The sequence below is a fragment of the Chelmon rostratus genome, chromosome 5 (assembly GCF_017976325.1).
Source record: "Chelmon rostratus isolate fCheRos1 chromosome 5, fCheRos1.pri, whole genome shotgun sequence".
In the NCBI taxonomy this organism is placed as follows: domain Eukaryota; kingdom Metazoa; phylum Chordata; class Actinopteri; order Chaetodontiformes; family Chaetodontidae; genus Chelmon; species Chelmon rostratus.
Window position 1 is genome coordinate 17,304,679 of NC_055662.1, and position 22,700 is coordinate 17,327,378.

The 22,700-nt window shown below is 42.7% G+C and overlaps 1 protein-coding gene across 2 annotated transcripts; it reads right to left on the reverse strand.

Annotated features, from left to right (window-relative positions):
* Nucleotides 1-5,846, reverse strand: rgs7bpa (regulator of G protein signaling 7 binding protein a). Of its 2 annotated transcripts, none has more exons than XM_041937851.1 (6): nucleotides 5,715-5,846; nucleotides 4,559-4,725; nucleotides 1,512-1,642; nucleotides 1,059-1,203; nucleotides 275-345; nucleotides 1-92 (listed from the first exon to the last, which is right to left on the reverse strand). In XM_041937851.1, the coding sequence occupies exons 1-6, from the start codon at nucleotides 5,844-5,846 to the stop codon at nucleotides 1-3; spliced, it is 738 nt and encodes a 245-aa protein (XP_041793785.1). The 2 variants fall into 2 exon arrangements, with proteins under 2 accessions (XP_041793785.1, XP_041793784.1); XM_041937850.1 differs by having other exon boundaries at nucleotides 5,697-5,846.
* Nucleotides 5,847-22,700: the final 16,854 nt, after the last annotated feature.

The window sequence follows — 22,700 nt, forward strand, 5'->3', positions numbered from 1 at the left end:
TTAGCTGGTTACCAGGCAACAGAGCCCAAAGAACCGCCTCTTCCTCTGTCGGACCAGTGGGTAGGGAGTCAGGTTCAGCAAACTGCTGTCATCTGGGCACAAGAACACACACAGACCACTGCCAAGTCAGATCATTTCGCTAGTTTGAGCTATGACACACTGTTTTTCAAGCCACAGTCGCTCTTTGTCCCAATTAATCTTCTATACTTGTTGACTATGAAAGATGTTGAAAGTGTCTACGGGGTTGAAGATTCATAAAGTGTCTCAGTCTTACCTTGGTTCTTCAATGGTAAAGGCATTGTCTCCCTGAGTTTACTGAGAAGATTCTTCATCTCCCTCATATCCCTGCAAAAACACAAAAAATTAAATAATAATTTATTTAGTGTGCCTGTAGTATGTTTTCACACATACAGACAGAAACTCAGGCACTCAGGCCCACAAGTTTAGTGCTTGCCCCATTTGTGATCAAAAAATCTATCCTTAAATATATATATACCGTATTTTGCGTAGTAAAATCTATTACAGGCAACTTTTAGCACCTAATATGATAACCACTCTGACAAAGCACAATGGTTCTACCAGCCAGCCCAGTATGTGAGGTGTTTTTCAAGTAGTTTGCATACTGTCTGCTACGGTGCAACATCCCATGCAAAAACTGAACATTATACAATTTTAATATTTCATTTGGTAGTTGTATAAAATGTTCAGATTATCAAAAACAGCCACAGACACACGTCACATTTTTGTCTGCTCTGCCAAGCACAGTAACTGCATATACAGTGAATGATGTAGGCTGACACAGCTCTTTTTTCAGGGTGTAATTTAATTTTTATAGGATGTCCTGCAAGATTTTTTATTGAATGTTATAAAGCAACATGTTAAACCCTGCAAAGTGTCATTGCAATTTGACAGCAACTGAAAAAATGCACAGTTGCGTACTTTGCATTAACACATGTGCTTTGACCAATAAAGCATGTACTATTACTACTACTACTACTACTATTACTGTACAGGGCAAACACACACAAACAACAAAAACACCACTTTCATCTACGTACTTTTCTATGTTTTCTATGTCAGTGGCCACCAGCCAGCAAAGCTGAGGACAGTCAGTGGGGGAGGAAGAGGTGTCCTCCAGGATGGGGATGTCTGAGCTCTCCTCAATCTTACTGTCGACCCCGGGAGGCCCACAGGAGTCCTTACCTAAAGCACACGGAGAGCAGTTAGCCTTGAACATGTGCCACCACTACATGCATTAAAAACATAAGCAAAAGGGGAGGTCACATGATCTTTGTAAACATTAAACAGTAATGTACTGGTTTATAGTTGCTCACATATATTCAGCTTTGTGTATCAGGCTGCTGGCATTGTTATTGTCTTAATTTCTTTTAAATCACAATTTAAAAAAAACAGAAACAAAGCATGTTGCATATAAAACATCACGCATTCGTATACTCACATGCATACACAAAAGTTAGTAAAGTTAGTTAAAAGCTATGCCATGTATTAACCTTTCCTGTGGAGCTGCAGTGAGCCCAGCAAGCAGACCGATTTGAGCATCTCAGTGATGTACATCTCCAGACAGCACTGCAGCTGGATGAAGAGCCTACAGATCTCAGGGTGGATCTCCCCGTCCTCTGGCCTGAAATGGCACATAGGAGGAACACGGCAAGGTTACTGGCTAGCTGGAACTCGATGAACTATAGATGCAATGACCAACATCATGGATGCAAATAAAGAATTATAGTTTAGGCAAGAGATGGGAAAACCAACCACAAATGTCAACACTTGCATGCTTTTTAACTTTTAACACACATGAGGAATAACCCAGTAAAACTGACAGTTTTGCCTGCGTGTGATTGCTGCAGCAGCTGCTAATGTCAGAAGGGATTATAAACTCAAATATTTATAAAAACTTTACCAAACAGTACCATATTAAAACCATCAGATGAGAGATAAACTGTGGAGTTTTGCATTAATGATCAGTAAATAGGAGCAATCTGCCTCTTTAGACTTGTTTCTGTTGCTTTGTGACAACGGCAGACAAGGTCAAAATCACTTCTGACTGGATTTTGCTTGATTATATTATTGTACTTGCAGTCTGACCATATTTCCAGTTTGTTTAACCTTCTGAGGATATATAAATGAAATGCAGTGAGGAAGCCTGAACATAAAAACCCCTTCAGACTCTTTCTTTTGTTTACCCAGAGCCGATCACTAGCTTTTATGAGACACCACAGTAGCTTCACAACCGTATAAATCTGGTGTTCAAGGGGAAACTACAGCAGGTGATATTCAGTGGGTGAGATATCACATGGGAAAGTGACAGCGACGAAAGGTGTGAAACTTGCACCTGGTACAAATATTTCTCACACAAATCATGCTGTTGCGTTCTCCTCTTCCTACAGCGAGCTTCTCCTTCCCATCCGTGTTTTGCAACAGTGCTGCCTTCTACAGTGCTGTCGCTAAAGCACAGCTGTCATCAATGCTATCCTGCTTATCAGCTTTCCTCTAGCACATCGGAGAGGCCCCGCATCACTCAAACCATTCAGACACGCTGGCTTTATTTGATTAAAGGCGAATGACCTGCGCTGTCCAATTCAAGCTCTGTGTCTCTAGTAGTGGAGACAAACATTGAAATGGCCTGGGGAGCTTTTAGAGAAGGAGCTTTAGAGTATGTGCTGGTGATGATTATGACAATGATGTTGATGCTGTTATCAGTGGGAACTTGGAGTTCTCTCCAAAGCTGCCTCACCGTCTCTATTTCTATAGCAGCGGCAGGAAATTCAAGCACAGGACTCTAATGGACAGAGCTTGTTGTCTTAGAGAGACAGGTATAAGTGTATCTAGCTGTATAATTATGAGATGCATATTAGACAAAGAATAGTGTGGAGCATAAAGCTTCTGCACTGTAAACTGCACTGTTTGTCCAAATATTAAACCCTGTAAGACCAAAATACCCCCAAAGTTTGCAGGTTGTGTGAGTTCATGGCCTAATGGCCGGACCTATAAACACATTTACCATCCAATAGCATTGCAAGGTTAAACAATAGGAGCCATTGACTATGCAAAATTGTCTTTAAAAAAAACACAATTGCAGTTTTTTTGTTACTATAGCTAAAACTGATGTTGTCATTTTGCAACAGTGGGCCTTACAGGGTTAAACAAGATGTTATTAAAGCAACTGAGATGCCCCCCTTCAATGGATGTTGTATGATTCATGCCTCCGCATGATGAGAAACATGCAGGAGACATGTTCACTGGCTAACCGTATGAGCGTGTCACGCACGTGTGGCCTCCATACATTAAATGGTTAGATTTTGTCATGCATGTAACAGACAGTGAAGGATATGCATTCTTAAATCACAGTAAGATATAAAGCAAGTGGATTAATTATTGAGCCAGGAAATAGGTTACAGAGCAGAGCAGCTGACACGTTTGAACCTCCTCATAAAAAAAATAAAAATTAAAAATGGCAGGCTGATATTTAATGGGAGAGCATTTCACAGCTCTCCAACAAATGTTTATGCCAGTTATAAGGAGGAATATGAGCTATAGCTGGAGTAAACCTGATGCTGTTATTGTCCCAACAGTGCCCTGGCTTTGGCAAGCAGCTAGCACTGCAGACATCCTCCAAATGTCTCTCACCGCTGGCTTCTCTCTGTCCGATTGTTATTTAAGTAAGACCGAGGGTGCCAAGTCAGCTGGCATCTTAGCCTCACCGAGGACCTTCAAATCCCAAGCCTCGCTTTGCCCTTCTTGCACTGGCACCAAAGTGGTGTGGATGTTGGGCTCACTGGAGGGTGCAGGCCGAGTCAACAGGCACGTCCGGCTTCTCACGTCAGTAATCTTCAACCAAAACTTCTTTCATCAACTTGGACACATTGCACTTTGCAACTACTACTTGATAATCATTTGAAAACAAAAACCCAGTGATTCAGATTCTTATCAATATTCTGCTCTCTAGAAAGCAATAACATCCATTGGTGAAAAGCAGGCTCTAAATGTTCAAAACACACACACACACACACACACACACACACACACACACACAGGGACACTCTCACAATGCATTAAAAGCAACAATGCAAAAGTCATCCTCTCCACATTATTGATACTATTATCTCAGATATTTGTCCTGGGAAGCATTCCACTTCATGCATTAGCGTTTTAGGCCCGAGCTAATGGGAGCTGGTCAGCTACAGTGTGTTGTTGTGATTGTTTCCTGGTAAAGCTGTAGCAATTATCAGCATCGTGGTTTTTAAAAGCTGATCTCGTGCTCTGTTTCCTCAAACTCCAACCCCCCTCCAACATTCCGAGGTTTCACGCTAATGGAGCAGACGCTCGGCTGATTTCTTTGAAGTGCAGAGGAGCAGGCTTAAGTATACACGTACCTAAAAATGGGGATGCTTATGCAAATTAGAGATAAATTTAGATACTTTGCAACTTTGGGCGCAGCGGTGTTGCAGAGCGCCCCATTCGGCGCGGTCTGCAGGCTGAGAGCAGCGGAGGGCTCTGTGCGCTTTCAGCACCATGGACAGCGTCTGTGCCAACTCACCCCGATATCAAGGAGAGGCTGTGGTGTGCCGCTCTCGCCATTTCGCAGCCTTTAGTTCGGGTCTTCAGCATTTCGGCTCGTAAAGAGGGACAGTCGACAGTGATCTCGCCGATGGAGATGACCAGTTCACGGTACAGAGCCACGAGTGTGTTGAATTCTTGGACGATCTGCGTAACAGTGAAATGACACAAACATGAGTTATTCCCCCAGTGACGGACAAGAAACCACCACACATATGTGACAAACGTCCTGTTCTGGTTATTGCAGTAGAAAGGCTTTTATCCCTGACCTGCATGCAGACTTGTCAACATGAGGAGGGGAATGCTGAGCGGCACTACATCCACCTTTCATTCTGTTTTTACTTATTTTTTTTCTCACACTGGGGGCAAACAATCTGCCAATGCAGGTGCACGACGGCGGGCTTCAACACAATGAGCACTTTAAAAATTGCAACCTTGCACGTATGCGGTCGTAAAGCCCATTGATCTCTGAGAGAAACGTGCGATTAAGCAGAAAGTCAAGCATTGAAATAGTCCGCAAAGTCAGAGCGCGTGATGAATAAACTTGTTTTTTTTGTTTTTTTTCTTTATGGACGGGGGTCCCATCGTGCTGAGTTTGGCTGTTTGCTTGAGATTGGGGCACACATATTTCGCTGATTTCCTGCATAGCACGCCGCCTGCGCTCCTGTCTGCGAGCAGCGAGGCTCCATGACGTTCACTGATGTAGAAAGGGTGAAGCAGGCTGCACATATGATCATTCCTGCCAGCCTCTGTCAAAACACAGGACCTTTGTGCCGCGATCGCAAACACCTCCGTCGATAATCTTCTAATCCAGGCAATTTTCATATCGCCCCCCAAAATCATCGACAAGCTTTCCGCACTCCAAATGCAAATCACACACTGCGCGCCGAGATCATCTGTTTGGCTTCACTGCCGACACGGCAATGCAAATGCATATAGCTATTTTTAGGCTCCCAGACCGGGTTACAGTCTCTTTTTTTGGCAGCTATTAACAGCTGTCGCCTGTGCATCCTGCATGCACGGGATAGCCGATCGTCCTAGAACAAAGAAACGCTGGGCTGATAACACAGCGCTCTTATGAGAGGAACCATGCAGGCATTGACGTGTCGCAAACCTACCATTCTGCAGTCGGCCACGGCGCGCTGGGCTTTGCGGGTACTTTCGGTGCTCTCCCTCCTCTGTGGGTCTCGGTAAGGAGGCTTGCCGATCTGGAAGATGTTCCCGGCGGATCTGGGGCGGTTTTTGCGCCCATTCGATGCAGAACTCATGCATACACATCCACTAATAAAACAGCCCTAATACAGAACGGTTTTGTCTTATTATCTCCCCCAAACTCCACCACTTTCTCTCTTCCTGCCTCACCACCCTGCACCCTTACTGTTCACCTTATTGTCTTCTCCGTTTACGCTCAATTCACCTTCGCCAACTACTGGCTGGGCTGAACCTCGATGATTGTTTTTGCTCTGTCTATCTCTCTCACGTTCCTCCCTCTAGTGTGGGAGACGGAGCAAATATTTTCCCAGACGAGCCTCAGAGCGCAGGAAAAGTACAGGATGAGCGCCTGCGACTCCTCTCCGCATTGCCTTGACTGCGACGGGGCGCAAGTCACCTTCACTCCAGCAGCACACGGTGCACAGTGAAGACTTCACACCCAAACCCGGAGTCCAGCTAGCTGAGGTGTCTTCTCTGACGCGCCGATGTCGGAAGGGGAAGATCGCATTCACGGATATTCTCCAAATGCAACCATTTTTTATGATTGCGCGTTTCCATGAAGCACCACTGACGCGGGCGATAACGATCTTGTCTTAGCTGCACAACCTCCTGAAAGAGACGAAAATAACGCTGCCAATGTCCCCGCTGACGATTTCGCAGCGCACGGCAGCCACTTTAAGCTTGTGTGCCGGAGAAAACCCGAGCGTTCAGGAAAACTTGATCCCTGGTGTCGCGGTGTCCGTGCGGCTCCCAGCGATCTGCTCCTTCCAGTGCTTCCAGCTCGTCGGGCGGGCCTGTCTCTAACCTTGGAGAGGCAGTAGAAGACGAGCAGTTGCTACAGGCCTGACGTGGCTCCGCGGCTGGCAACACTGCGCACCCGAAGGACGGGAATACTAATAGGGCCCATCAAGTCAGACCCCCGCCCCGAGCGATATGCGAGCCCCTAAAACATGAGAAATTCAGGCTGCTGGCCACGTTGCTTCCAAAGTAGCCTGAAACACAGTTAATTCAATATTCCAATACAGACTCTTAAACTTTATTATTGAATACTGCCGTTTACATGGACCCTGCATCTACTATGCCTCATTTATAATTTTCATATGCAGGCCCATTTTATTGGGACTTAAAGTGTGTTTTATGGTATTTTTATTCTCTGCAGCTATATGATATTCTCATAGACACACCATGTGATGTACTGTCACTTTATCACACTTCAGATTGAGGACAAAATTATTAGCCCCCCTATGAAATCTTAAGTTTCTTCAAGATTTTCCCAAGTAGTTTTTTAACAGAGAAAGGAATTTTTAACAGAACATTTCTGAACATACTATCTTTCATTAGAAGGCACGAAATATTTATATTTGCACACCAAAACATATTTTTTTAAGAAATAGCTAAAATGACCAGGGACGTAATTATTAGCCCCCTTTAAGAAATGACCATTTATTAAGTCATCGCACAAGCCACTTTTGTGCAGTGATGTGCTTCAACTCCATAGGTGATGTGCTTCAAGGTGATCGGGTGAAATAGGTGATTTCATGCAACAATTAAGTTAAAACATGGTATAAAAGCCTCAGTGTGGGTCATTGAGCTGTCAGTTGAGAAAGCACCATGCCGAAAATGAAGGAAATCAGTTTGGACCTGAGAAAAAGAATTATTGTAACAGGAGAAGGATATACAAAGCTATCCAAGCGTTTCCAAGTGTCAAGAACTGGAGTGAGAGGTATAATCCAGAAATACAAAGACAGCCACACGGTGCAGAACAAGCCTGGCAGAGGTGGGAAGTGAACAATTTCAAAGGCACTGGAAAGAAAACTAGTGAGACAATCATAGTCTCTAAGAAGACCATCACTAGAGCTCTGCACAGGAATGGACTGCGAGGTTGCAGACCAAGAAAAACTCTTTTGAGGAAAAGACACCTTCAAGCCAGAGTTAAGTATGCTCGGGAAAACCTGGAGAAAGATTATTCATACTGGAAGCGTGTCTTATTGTCTGATGGGACTAAACTAGAGCTCTTTGGCCATAGAGACACTGCGTACGTTTGGAGAAAAGAGGGACAGACATTTAACCCAAAGAACACCGTCTCCACAGTAAAACACGGGAGTACTGGGAGTATTATGCTGTGGTGATGCTTCAGTGCGTCTGGAACTGGAAATCTTGTCAAGGTGGAAGGACTCATGAATAAAAAAAAATATGTGGAGATTTTGGAAGAAACCCTTAAGCAGTCAGCAGTAAAACTGGGTATGAGTCGTCGCTTTATCTTCCAACATGACAACGATCCTCAACATACATCTCTCTTGGTGAAGAACTATCTCCAGAAGACCAAGGTGAATGTAATCGAATGGCCTGCACAAAGCCTTGACTTAAATCCAATTGAAAATATGTGGGGTGACCTTAAGATAAATGTCCATGCCAGAAGACCATCAAATCTCAAGGAACTTGAGAGACAAAGAAGAATGAGCTGGGATTCCTCAAAAAAAAGTGTCAGAGACTTGTTGAAAACTACAACAAATGACTGCCGGCAGTTATCCAACAAAAAGGATACTCAATTTTATTAGAATGTGGGGGGCTAATAATTCTGACCCTGGTAGTTTTTGTGTTTTGTGGAATATTTTCATTTCTGTGTGCAAAATAAAATAATGTAAGCATCCAAAATAAAAGTAGGATGTCTAAAAAAGTTGAGTTAAAATTTGGTGCTCTGGTTAAAAGCACTTGGGAAAATCTTGAAGAAACTTAAGATTTCATAGGGGGGCTAATAATTTTGTCCTCAACTGGTTTTTGGAACAATCTTGCAGGACGATGCTTCAAATGGTACTTGGTTGTATGAGTTCTTTTTTTTCTTTATAGGCATAATCTTGCGAGAAAAAACCCCTATGGAAAAATACATAAACATAAAGAGCATTATGCAAATTGGAAGTAAGCTGCTTTTATGCACACGCAAATGGAGCACAGTGGTATCAGAGAAGGAAATACATACAGCATATGAGTATATAAATGTAGAATTTATCAATAAAGGCGCTAGTTTGTTTGTTTGTCACAACATATCACCCGGGTAGCAAAACTCATTTAAAATTTCTGTTTGCTACTGTAAATTCGGCTGAATCCATTGGCAGCAGTCACTTTTTGCCCTTCCTTGCTTTTCACAACCACAATGAGGACAGTATGTGGTAGATACTCTGAATAAATTAGGAGTCCATTTCAATATGCTGTGGTGAGTGCTCTTGCTAAATCTGCATTACTATTTAATCAGAGGAAGACTTTCAAAATGCATCTATGTAAGTGTTTCAGTCGTACACTCACACACACACACACACACAGCTGCACTCAGGGCCACACATACAGTGCAGAGTGTCTTCATTTCATGACCAAGTAAATGCAACAGATTTGTCAGTGATGATATGTTTGATTTTGTCCCAAACACATCCACCTGGGGCTGCTGTACTTCCTGTACTCGCTCTGTGTACTTTCCCACCACCAGCATGCTCCAGGTGCCAGTTTGTCCAGCGGTTGTTCCACCAAGGCCCCAGACTTAGTTTGCTGTCCAACTGGAAACACACTTGACCACCTCACCTAACTTGTGAGCACTGGGCTCTACACAATGAACATAAATAGAAAACAAACATATAACATTGACATATGACTATATTTTTAAGGGTTTTACACTGATTATGCAAAAATGAAAGCGAAGCCCTTTGTAAAAGTTCAAATAGAGGAGTATTTGGTATTCCAACTTAAAATCTTGAAGTGTGTCAGGAATGAAGTCATTTATTTGGCTGTAACACATGATTTCATGACCAAAAATGGAAATCACTTTAAAGTTATAATTTAATTTTAAAGTCACATATATATACCCGCATGTATGCGTTTCTGTGTCAACTTTATTTGCTATAAAATACAGTGACAACCAAACATTTGTTCCATCCAGGGGGGTGCTTAAGAACAAACAAAACACAAAATTCCTTCGCACTGAAAAAAACCCCAGCAAATGCAAACATCTAGCAAGACATACTTCATAGTATAATGCAAGTGCCAATTACAAAGGTTTTTTGTAGGAAGGATGTGGTCTATGGTGGTAAATTGGACCACAGAGGTTCATAAACCCATAAACAAATGGTCTCAACCCATACTAAAGAGCAAATCTTTCATTTGATTAAGTTTTCTGAGGATGCAAAAACATGAAAATCCACCCAAAAAGTGCTCACTCATGCTTTTCCTTTGTTTTTATTATGGTGGGAATACGCAATACCTGTGGTGGTACTGAAATGTTATGTTCTGGGTGATGGTATATTAGCTCCCCTCCATACCGGAACAGGACATGTTGTGCAAGCCACATAACATGCGCATCATGTGGAGACAGAGAACAGAGAACATTGGTTTCCCAAACATCCCGCTACACAATACATTTCCCCAATTCAATCCTTTATTAATGAGAGACAACAAGCTGGTACACTGTTGTTTTCCCTCCACCACGCCACCCCACCAGCTTGAAATTCACTCATTGTTTTCTCATTAAACCCTACAGCTCAAATTTCCCCTTTATATATATACTGTGTGTGTGTCTGTGTGTCTGTGTACATGCCTGCCCTTTGCGTCATCTTAAATTCCCTACTTTAACATCATCCTTCATTATCTTCAACCTTTCGTCCTTCTGTCAAAAAGAAGGGAAGAAGAGGTAGCAAAGGAAGCAGAATATGAAGAAGCCAATGACCCAGTTGACGGAGTAGATGTAGATGATGACCATGTCCATGTCAAAGCGCCAGCCTCGAGAGTCATCCTCAAAGTCCATAGCGTCCAGACGGTAGCCTCCTCCGTGGGGAAACTGGCGTCTAGCAATGGGACTCGACTGCCTCTGGAAGCCTGGTTTGGGCGATAAATGAGGCATCTCATATGGTGGTATTTATTAAAATGACAATCCACACAAAATCCATGAAATCTAGCTCGAAAATATTTCTACAGTTTCTCCTTGCATGAATTCATGTCAGTTACAGTGGATTCTAATGATAAAGTTTTCATGGTGGGAAAAAGCATAAAAAGGTCAGGAATGACGAGAAGTTTACATCATACGTTATATGATTACACACATATTGCACAAACTTTATGTTTTTTTAAGGGTGATGTTTTTTGGCTAAATATCTTAAAATCTGACTCTGCGCTGTAGAGAAATGGTGAAACAACATTTAGAACATAAAGTAGGGAGATGACATTTACAGAAAATATCACTGAACAACTCAGCAAATAAAATGTGAAATTTTCTGACCTTTATAGGTAATTTTTCTAATATTTTTCACAGAGTTTGGTTTGGGCGTATGAGTCTGCTGGGAGAATCAGTGCTCATAAACTGAGTATTTTCGAACAATGCTACACAAAACATTTCAATTCACTTGTGCATCAAACAACCATCATTTTGCTTCGTACAGTGGCATCATTTTGTCCTGCTTTCCTTGAAGCTGTGAACTTAGGTGGACTTTAGTGCACTGAGTCAGACTTGGTTAGAGCGTTTAATACTCAGAGAGATCTTATGTATATTACTTAAATTGTTGGTTCAATATCTGTAGATGTACATACTGTAGGTTAGAAACTAATTTTGAGGGACGGTGCATCACTGCTTCCGATCAGGATATTCTCTTTAAAGTCTGTGTATAATAAGAAACATAACATGTGTGTATGGGAAAGGCGGTCACTTAAATTTGGATTGAATGTGCTTTAAATCTGAAGCATTGTGTTTAATATACCACTGAAACCTTGAGGTACTTTTAGGATAAACAGGTAGCAGGTATACTGTTACTCTGTCACAAGTCTCGTCACAGTCTGACTTACGAAGAGAAAAGCAGTGCAGTTGCAAATGTGTCCTACACTGCTGCTGGTATTTAGCCAAATCTTTTAAATTAAAATCATTAATTAATTAATTAGATCCTGAACATGGAGAATTTCCATGTATGGGGAATTAAAAACTCGCCTCCAAAGATACGGAAGAGTTTCCGGCAGCTTGGTAGAGGCCACTTTGCACAGCTTGCTTTCTGGAAGTTCTGTTTTCGGGAGAGGTATTCCTTTGGGAAGAATGTCCTTGCTGTTTGGTTCAGCTCTGTCACAAAGACAAAGAGACAAACTCAATATTATCAAAAACGAACATCTTATTCACACCGCCACTTCTTGATTGCCCGGATAGATTATGTTTGATTTATTCAATACATAAAAAAAAGCAGCATCACCAGACTCATTTTCTTCTTGTTCTGTTTCCGTGTGACCTTGCCTTTGGTAATCAACACAAGAATCTAATCTACAATCCTTGTCACCTAATCACTCACAAGAGCCCTCAGAGAGCCTGAAGTCCTCATAGCCGTGGCCACTCTGCCTTTTTATGGCCACAGCAGCATCGCTGCTGCTCACTTTCTCCTACATGCATCTAGAAGTAGGCCAAAGTGAATCACATAAGTTCATTACTTATTCATAGCTTTGTCCGAATCGCACCGCATCCTATGCAATCAGTGTGCACTGATCACGAAGTTGCATGGAGTACAAAAAATATTATCTTACAGTGTGTAACACTGTTGTGTGAATACATTGCATTTAAGAGTAGGGCTTCATTTTCCACTGGCATTTGCTAAAAACATCTGTTTTTAGCAAATGCGTGCTTTTTCCACCCATAAAGACCACTTCTTCTTATTTCCATCAGAAAGCACTAAACAAAAGTGTTCAGACTGTGTTTGATTTTTGTCTTCTTGGTCTGGGTGACTCATCTGGTCGGAGCTGAACTAAAGGTCTACTCTGCTCCCTATGGGACATCCGCAGCTGGGCCCTCTGAACAATCTGCAGTTTATATGTCATCTGTGCAGCAGCCAACAGACATTATGAATACACATGGAGATGCAAATATGCAAACATTTACTGTTATATTACACTGCCAAATATATGTTATGTTGCTACTGTATTTTATACATCTCATATTATTCAATCTAGGATGCTGAGTATAGTCTCGAGCAGAAATGATAAGTATTTCAAATCATGTGAATTGTGCAGTAAGTGCTTCCTGCCCATTAGCTCACCCTTCTGGAAGAAGACATGTGTGATGATTGTTCTGCAGAGGGGGCAGGGGGTGTTGGTGGGGCTGTTCTTAGCCAGTGTCCTCAGACAGGGTTCACAGAAGATGTGGTTGCAGGGGTGACACATGTAAGGGCTGAAGTACACATCCAAGCACACTGCGCAGATGCAACCTTCTCTGTCCCCGGCGCTCACGTCCTCGTCATCCTCGCTGCTGCCGCCGCCGCTGCCACTGCTGCTGCTGCTGCCGGATGGGTTCCCTGTTGAACTCTGGGAGAGGAGGAAAGGCAGAGGTGTGGAGGGGAGACACATGTAAACACTGAAGGATGAAATGCATTGTGAAAGGCTGATATATCAGCATCCATGCATATCTTTTCTTATAGGCCTCCTCCTCATGCGGATAAATATTTATGTGTGTGTGCATGCAAATCTGCACGCAAGCCTTTGTATACAGTATGCATATCTGGTAAGTGATACCAGATCTACGGTATGTAGATACTGTACCACAACTGATACTATTTAAAATAAAAAAAGACCAAACACTTCTGTGGGTGTTTGTTATTTCAAGATAACGAGAGATGCATATAAAGACAGATTAAAAACCGACCAGCTTGCTCTGCATCAAGTAAACGGATAAAGGTGAACAATCCAGAAATCTGACCCCTCTCACTAGACGTCACCGCACCAGCTGGCCATGAATACAAGTGAAAATGTCTTCTTTTGTGGCCCTCTTGAGATTCAGTACACCCTATTAAATGAGTGTAAATGTCTTTGACACTCACCTGCACAGGATAATAATATGTGTGAGGACACGAGGGTGTCAGGTGCGAGTTCAGCAGAGTGAAACGTCTACCAACTTATATTTTCTCACCTCTTACTGTAAAGCATAAACACTGTTGTTAGAGAGAGAGAGAGAGAGCGGTTTGAACCTGATGCTGGAACTAATTCAAGCTCCACTCATTTTACAGAAAACTGAAAGGTGTTGGATCCTCAGGTAGAGTGTTGCTATTCTTGAGGAATCTATTGTAGGTTTTCCATAATGCACAGTATGACTCATGCATACACAAACATACGCTGTACGCTGCACATGGCCGTCCTCTGTTATTTTTAATCTGGTTTGTATCCCTTTCTGTCATACAGCACAACACGTCTGCCACCCCCACTGCTCAAATCCCTTCTCGTCTCCTCAGCAGTCTCCTTGTCCGCCCTCCCAACTGCCTAAATTCACACTTGTCTTCCTATTTCCAAATTCCAGCTATAACTCATATGAGAGGATGTACCAAAAAAATCATTTTGAGAACAGTATCTGGGGCCCCTCTAGTCCCCCACCTCCACCTCAGACCTGTGTCTGCGGCCCCCGAGGATTTGGTGTCTAAAGCTCCTGTCTTGAAAAAGCCTGGGGGTGCTTCAGGAGTAATTACCACTTTCTCACCCAGGGGGAGCTCCAGGGACTTCCCTGTTAAACCAGTCCTGCCTCCCAAGGTGTGTCATTAACGCAGAAGAGAGAACAGAGCGCACAGCTATCAGGTAATCATGGGCACTGAGGCTCTCCCCTGGCAACATGCACTGTAACATGACAGCTAGGTCTTGGTTACATTGGTAAATGTGTACATAAATAAATGAATACACCCATTCGTCATGGCAGGAAAGTAAGAGTTAATAAATCAAAATCTTTTAGTAGACATAGAATAAACCTCTTATCTTAACTACATTAACTGTCATTTGGTGTATTTGACTAATACAGCTACTACCCAATCAACCTGAAAATGGGTTCTGTGGAAACTTGAAAGAATTGTTATTGTTTTACAATCGCAATTCATGTGTCTGCAGAACTAAAGCAGCAACAAAAGCCACATTAATTGCTTTCAGTGGTTAGAGCAGCTGGATAAAGTGACTGAACAATCTAGCGCCAGCTATCTCTCCATTTCGCAGGATGCAACCACTTCCTGTGTGAAACTGGAAGACAGTAACACCCGCTCTGACCTTTCGCCTGCTGTAGCTACAGTGTATGCAAGAAGTGCAGGATGCTATACTCAGAAACTGTTACACAACCTTCTATCAGAGAGGTTAAAACAACCTTTTCCACAAAACTAGAAGTTCAGAAAGGGGGAAATAAATAAAGCATCTTACTTGGAAGCAGTCTTGAAATATGTATCCAAAATATACACCAAGTTTTCTGATCTGAGGGTTGAAGAATAAGTATTGTCACACCGCCCTTGAGCAGTGTCCTTAAGTCCCAAGTGCCATGACATAATAGCCAAGATGGACAGAGCTGAGAAGAGAACATGCATACTCAACAACCTCTGATAAACAACCAAGCAGGCTCATTCAGTTTCCTCTGATGAACTATAGACTGTAAACCTGTCAGTCATAGGTTTCTGAAGAGCCACAGTGGTTCTGCAGTCACCATCATAGTTCAGATTGCCTGACTTCGCTAATCCAAAGAGGTGGAGTGTGGGTGGAGCTGAGGTGGGCCGAATGAAGCCTGGTTGCTGAAACCTAGTGGCAAACTGTCACTCAAAGCAGCCACGGCCATAATTATGCTTAACTTTAAGGCTTAATGTAATTTAAACAAGTGATAAATAGAAATTCGTGCCCCTGTACAGTTGATGAACGTGAAATTAGCTGTAGAGACAAAAAACGTTTTTGTATCAGGCTGTAAACATATTTATTCCTGCTGTAATGTCAAAGGACTTACTCGCTTCTGGAGCCAGCCTCAAGTGGCCATTCGAGGAACTGCAGTTTTTGGCTTTACAGCCAATCAATGAGAAATATCAAGGGTTGTTAAGGTCCACCCAAAAAGTCAATATAAAAATCTTTAAAAATGTTATAATCTTAGAAGTCACTAAATCTAACAAGAAAGTGACCAAGTTGGCAACACTGGTGGCCAGGAAATAGATAGTTACTGTCACAGTCATGTCACAGTGTTTCCCCCTGTGTTTCTTTATGTTTTCCCTGGCCTTGTGTCTCCAAAACACATCAGTCAGAAAGTTTTCTGAAAAGGCACCACGCTTGATTGAAGCAGGGATAACAAAGAGCAGAGTGCCACCAGCTGCATCCCATCCTCTAATCAGGCCTCCTAAAAAGAATCACCTCCACCACATCCAGCTTGCCAGATTGTAGCCTCAGTGTAAGCTTCAAGACAATTTTTGCCAGTATATAAGCTATTCACCAGTTGTAGCCTGTTATCTTTAGCCTGATTCTCCTCTCCCTGCAGTTCTGTCAGCTCTTGTCCGGCCCCTCTCCTTTGTCTCGGCTGCCCTGCTCCCCTGCCTCAGACCCCGCTCAGCCCAGCACCTCTCCGGATTCCACTCTGGACCTGCCCGGCTCAAATTCCCATCCCAGTAGTCCCTGTCATTAAATACTTCAACTATCGTATGTGTGTCCGCACCTGGGTTCACACCTTAGTCCTTGAACAGTTACAACACAAAACTCCCCATAAAGCCACAACTTCACATATTTGACATTTCTGTTTATGTTGACATGAGAAAAACGAGGTGTTCATGATAAGCAGATTTTTTAACTTTGAAGAGAGCCAAGCTAGCTGTTACCTTCCAGTCTTCCAGTCTAAGCTAATCACTGCTTGACTTGAGCGACATGCATGCACATACAGGAGGGCAGTATCAGTCATCTCATGTAACTCTCAGTAGTGGGTACATTTCCCAAAATGTCCCAACAACAACAACAAAAAAGCATCACAAAACACTGCAGCTAATGTTCAATGCTCATCTGTGGGTTAAGATACAGATGTATAGTAAGAGAGATTGAATTAAGAAATTGAGTTTCTTACATTTGGCCCTTAATTGACCATTAATTTACACTTATGGTACAAGCTGGGTAAGATTTAAAAACACTTGTACACATGTATTGTCTCCATGGTGGCTCATGACATCTGTTCCCTCCCGCAGAAATAATCCACCACATTTATAGTGGGCACAATTCTATCTGCTAGAGCCAGACTGTATGTGTATATGCTCCAACATTAACACACCAACTACAATGCAAGAGAGAGAGAGGAATATCTAAAAAAAATTAAAAACAATACAACCAGCAGAGGGACATGAAATTAGGAAATTCGCTGTTTCAAAGCAGCTAATTCTATTCAGCTGTCTCTAATTCAGCAGTCAGAATAATTTCAGTCTACCAACGTGGCTGCAGATCTGCAGCAGCCAATCAAAAGAGAATCTGCTCTTTTGTCTGGTCAGTTTTGAAGGGCTCTCCGCCCAAGCCTCATCATGCAACTAATTCAGATGTAACCCCACTTTAAACTGCACAGACAATGGCTATTGAAATGAGCTGGGTGCTGATCGGGCTGGCCTAGAGTCAGACTCTGGCTCAAATGAACACGTGCAGACACGCATGCATAAAACGCAGTCACATGTAATGTCATAAACACATTATATGTGTGAAAAGTGGACACAAGGCAGCAATATTACTCCAATTTTGGTGGCTGTTTGGCACCAAACACTTGTGCGCACACAAAACTTGTACTTGACTTTTCGCATTAACCCTCCCATCTTAAACTGTAAACAGACCTTTAAGTGGATCAGTTCGGTTATTTAAGGCTGCGTTGCCTCCCGATAAATCTCAGGCCGTCATTTGACGAACTTGAGTTTGCTGCGTTCACTTACACTCCCTAAAAGTCATGCTGTCTAAAGTTATTAAGTTACTTAAGTTATTTCTTATTAAATCTCAAGGATTATCCTGTTTATGCAAACTGATCAAAGATTTCACACAACAGCTGCAAAGTTTGATTTGTTAAATGAAAAACAAGCGTGTCATTCAGTGGTTGATAATTGCACCGTTATTTGGCGCTCGCATAAAAAGTCACATTGCTTTAATAGTTAATAAATGACTTGCATTATATATGAAATATAGTAATACATATGCACATTTGGGATAACATTTGTTAAATAAACCAGTGACTTCAGTGTTCATTGTTGCACTGAAGACTGAGTTAATTGTGTCATTCACCTGTCTGCTCTCCTGCAGCTGGCTTTGTCTCCACCTCTCCCTTCTCCTCTGCCTCCTTCTCAAACACTTAATCCTGTTCTTCTCTCTTTTACTCATCCTCCTCTCCCCAAAAGGAACACAAGGCAGCACCGCAGCTGAGGTCACGGTTTGACTCATCACCTCCATCACACCGCTACCTCCTTCCTCGCCATCTTCCACCTCCTCCTCCCCTCCTTCATCCTCCTCCTCCTCCTCCTCCTCTTCTTCTTCTTCTCCTAGCTCTGACCTGGTGAGAGGTGGAACGTGCGTCTGAGGGCGACGGCTTTGCGACGATCGTCCACTTCCTGCTCCTGTTCTCACGTCCGACCAGAATGGGTCTGGCTGTCTGGATGAGCTGAAGGAGTAGAGGTGCAGCTCCCCTGCAGCTGTCCTGGAGGAAAGTCTCTGCGGTGACAGAGGTGTGGATCTGGTTTGGATGGTGATGGGAGGCTGAGGTGGAGCAGAAGATGTGGATCTCACTGCTGGCCAAGGGGACTGAGGGTTTGAACTGGCAGTGATGGTCCGGCTGCAGCCGGCGCTGTGAGATTTACGGCATGTTGGTCCCCTCTGCAAGTTTGAGTCCTCTCCGACTTCCAAAGTGCTGTTGAACCGGATGTCAGAATTACTGCTGGATGAACTTTCAGTGCTTCCTCTTCCCTGTCTGTCCTGGCCTCCATCTCCATGCATCTCAGTTCTTTCAGTCTTCCTCTGCCGCTGTTTTCCTCTTTCCCTGCCATTTAGTCTCTCATCATCCCTGTCTTGATTTCCTTCTCTCCATCGTCCCCTGTTGTCCTTGCTGCAGGTCTTCCTGTGTGCTTTCCTCCCTGGCAGGGCAGGTCTCACCAGCTGCTCCACACTGCTCGACCTTCCCTCTTCGGCTGGATCTGCACTCCTCAGCCTTGGTCTCACTGCCTTTACACAGGGGATGTAAGTCTCGTTCTTACTGTCAGCTTCATCGCCATCCGCGGTTCCACGACCTCCAACCCTGCTTGAGGCATTTACACCAGAGGCTCCCACATGGGAGCTCATGACGCCACTTTCAAGCCCCTCAGTCACCAGCAGAGCGCATCTGATGCAACTTTAGCCAGCTAGCCTGGTCTGTCCTCTGTCATCTTTCCCCAAGTCTTCTCTCAGCCTCCCACTCCTTCTGGATGTAGAGGTTCAAGCTCTTTTTCAAAGAGCTAGAGGGACTGTTCCAGCGTAGAGGAGGTGAGCAGTGCAGCCCTGTCCTGTCCTGTCCTGCCCCTGTTAGCCCCCTGGGACATTCCACACTGTTGACAAAGACAAAGTCCCCCTGGTGAGCCCCATTACAATAGGTGCACTGCTCGTGGCCTCACTATTGTCCTGCGTGACCTATAGAAAACACACTGCTATGCAACCACTGAATGCACAAAAATAAGGTGAAAAAACCAGAGCCACCTTTTTTTCTCACATCCACTAGCATAGCGTCAGCTTTTTTTTTTTACTCTGGGGTTTATAAACCGAGCACTGACTGATTGATTGTGTGTGTTTTCATGAAAAATACAATTTCCCAGACGTTTTGCTGCATTTGAGGTCTGACTTTAAGTTTCTGTTGGTGTGTCGTTGTCAGAAACATCCACTGTACTTGCCCAAAAGAAACTTCCAGACCTAAAGAAAGTCTAAATGCATTTGATGAATAATAAAGGAATAAGATGATCAGTGGTGTTTTATTCCAACAGGCTGCTTTATTGTTTCTAAATGGAGAGCGTAAGAAGAAGGAACAGGAGATTCTTCATCTGATCTGGGAAAAAAGAGCAGCTTCAGACAAACATGTGAAATCCAACATTATTATAGGGTTTGTGGCTATAGGTTTGGTTAGCTGAGGTCAGGGGTCGCCAACCCGCAGCTCCGGAGCGGCTCTCTGTAGCTTTTGAAAATAATTAATGAGTGTTTAATTAAAATTTATTTTATTTTAGTTGGTTCGTTTTTAAAACAAACACTGCGCACGTCTCACAGATGACAGCTTACGATCCTGTGTGAAGATGAAGGTGACGGCATGCAGCCCTGATGTGCAGACGTTGTACGCAGATGGCTCTTTGAGTGGCCAAGGCTGCCGACCCCTGGCTTAGGTGAAGCGTTTAAAGAAGTCATTAGAACTACTGGGTACATTTTTGTGAATTTATATTCCATAGATGTCCACAGTGAAATCTGAGTACTGGCACAGTAGGACTGAAACTGATCCAGAATGGCAGGGTTGGGTGCATAATGCTGGTCTCGTCATCGACAACTAATATTTACACATTCTTAGAAAATGGTCACTGTTGGAGCTATTTATTGTTTTGTAATATTTTATGATTAAATATCTATTATTTATTTTGTTGCTGTTTTGTTCGAACAATATAGTTCATTTAGAAGTAACATATATAGGTGGGCAGGCATAGGATCAGTGGGCACCAGGAAGGGTTTATGGTTTTTTAGCAGGGCAAGAAATGCTGCAGACTTTATATTTATTATCGATCTTTGTTTGCTTGCTGAACTGTTAAATAACCTGCACTATATGACGCTTGCCTGGTAATGGACTCACTTTTCCCTGCGTAAGATTTGTTCCCTTGGTGCCGCAGTGGCTGTTTGATTTTGATTTAGTTGATTTTTGTTTTGCTTCTTATGATTTCGTTTGAGGACAAATCACCACTACAGTCACAGTGAAATTACATGATAACCCATTCAAAAGCAGAATTTCCCATCTGCGCACAGCTTCTCAGATCTGTGATTATGCCTCACTGGTCGGTCCTGATTCCAGGCCGAGGGCTTAAGTTCATGCCTTTAAATATCCCAGGAGATGTGACTGGAAAATCACTTCTGAAAACCCATTTGTACAGTGTGGCTCTTAACTAATCTTTCCTCATGTGTTTTTGGCACCGTGGGCAAACTGTCCTAAAATGTCAATTTATATTGTTTCTAATATTTTTTAAGATGTTCTTCACTTCTTTCCTCTGAGATCATCACAAATATCTCACTTGTTTTCTTTTCTGCCCCGCAGTCATGATTAATCAAGTCTGTACTTTAGTAATGAAAGATGCTGCATGACAAAATAATGCTTTTAATTGAACAGAGGAGCAGGACAGGAAATATGGGGATGAAAGGGGGGAATGGCATCCAAATCAGACCCAGGATGGTGATATTAAACAGTACAGCTCTCATCTCTTTTCATCTCTGTCTCAAAAGACACTGGTAAGTAAATGCACTGTAGAGGAAGCTTGAGGACTGAGTTGGATTTGAGTTTGTAAATTCATTTGTACAATTTAAAAACATCTAAAAAGCTGATGAATAAGTTTTTAGTGTCGGAAATTGTGTGAATCAGCAGCAGTGAGTGAGTTTAAGTGTGAGCTGGAGGACAGGTAGTGTCTGTCCATGTCTCCAGCTTTGAACAGAGACAAGATGAAAACTTTATGATGTCTCAACAAACAATGTACCAGGTCACTTGCGTTGATGTGATGCATATTTAATATGCAAGACAGAGAGTAAAGCTAGGTGTTTTTTCACACACTGGCCTGAATATTTTCTATTCAAGTGCACATTTAGAGAAAAGCACTTTCCCCCTAAAATGACTTTTCAGAGAAAAGTTTCGATACGTCCAGCTTCTTAAATTTCATTTCAACACACATGCAAATACACATGCAACTGGAAGCACATCTGAAATTTGCTTCATGTGTCCATGTTATGTCTCGTCGTGTCTGTTAACGCGTTTTGTTCACCGGCGTCATGTCTTGTTATGCACTTCCTGTTTTATTGTGAAACGTCTCGTCTCGTTTTAGGCCGTTGATTTCCTGGTATCCTTCTCGCCTGTCTGAGCTGGAGAGACAGCAAACTCCAATTGTGGCAGTGGCAGCAAGCAGTGGCACTTCCTGTGGCAGCATAGTTCTGCCGCGGCATTTGCCGCTGTCCTGGCAACTGCCACGGCATTTGCCAGTAAAGACAGTGAACAAGCAACCAGAAGCCATTACCAATGCCCCCTCTGTGAATTCAGAGCTTTTACACGGACATCCAACTTCAAGACCAACATGGTAGGTATTTTATATATATATATATATATATACATACATATACATATATTATATGTATATATACATATACATACATACATACATACATATATATATATATATGTGTGTGTGTGTGTGTGTGTGTGTGTGTATACATATATACATAGATAGATGAGAAACAGGAGAAAATTAAGGAGAAGACTCCAGGAGAGAACTGGACTAAACGGTTTCACTTTTGGAAGCCACTGTTTACTGACAACCAGCTCAGCAGTTAGGACCAGGTCTAGACACTGGCCTGATGAAACCTTCTCCAGGTCTAGAGAACCACATATGAACCATGTTACCAACCAACCATATTAATTGTAACATCAATAAATATTATTTAATTGCATTTAAATTGTTCTGTACATGTACACTGTTTTATCTGTGTGCTTATCAAAATGAATACTTGACTAACGATGGTTCTAGTTGTTTGTTGGACTTTCACATGGTAAAGGCTGGAAAAGACCTGCCTTTCATTGTCACTGACCAACCACATTAAAGTACAACACCCCCCCAAATAAAGAAAGTCTTTACTCAGTAACATGTCTTTTTTGAACGTACATTCTGCCTTATCTTAACAAAAAAGTGTATTTAGTCAGTCCAACTTAAAAATCTTGGAAGCATCCTTTAAAAGCGGAGTCCAGGCTCACTTGCCTGGACATGTTTTATGTTCTAGCAGAAGAAAGGCGGGAAGCGGAAAAGTTTCCTCAACTTTAAAGCTTGGTGAGTACAGTTTTGCCTCGTTTTATCCAAAACAGCTAATAACTCTATCAACTCACACGGCAGGAAATCGCTTTTACACCACACTAAACTCTTTTCCTCGGCTAGCGGGTA

Coding starts and splice junctions, on each gene's coding strand:
- rgs7bpa (XM_041937850.1), bottom strand. CDS start 5,846: ATGAGTTCTGCATCGAATGGGCGCAAAAACCGCCCCAGATCCGCCGGG. Junction 1,643..4,558: donor AGCCTCTCCTTGATATCGGG/GTGAGTTGGCAC, acceptor GTGCCATTTCAG/GCCAGAGGACGGGGAGATCC. Junction 93..274: donor TTTACCATTGAAGAACCAAG/GTAAGACTGAGA, acceptor TCTTGTGCCCAG/ATGACAGCAGTTTGCTGAAC.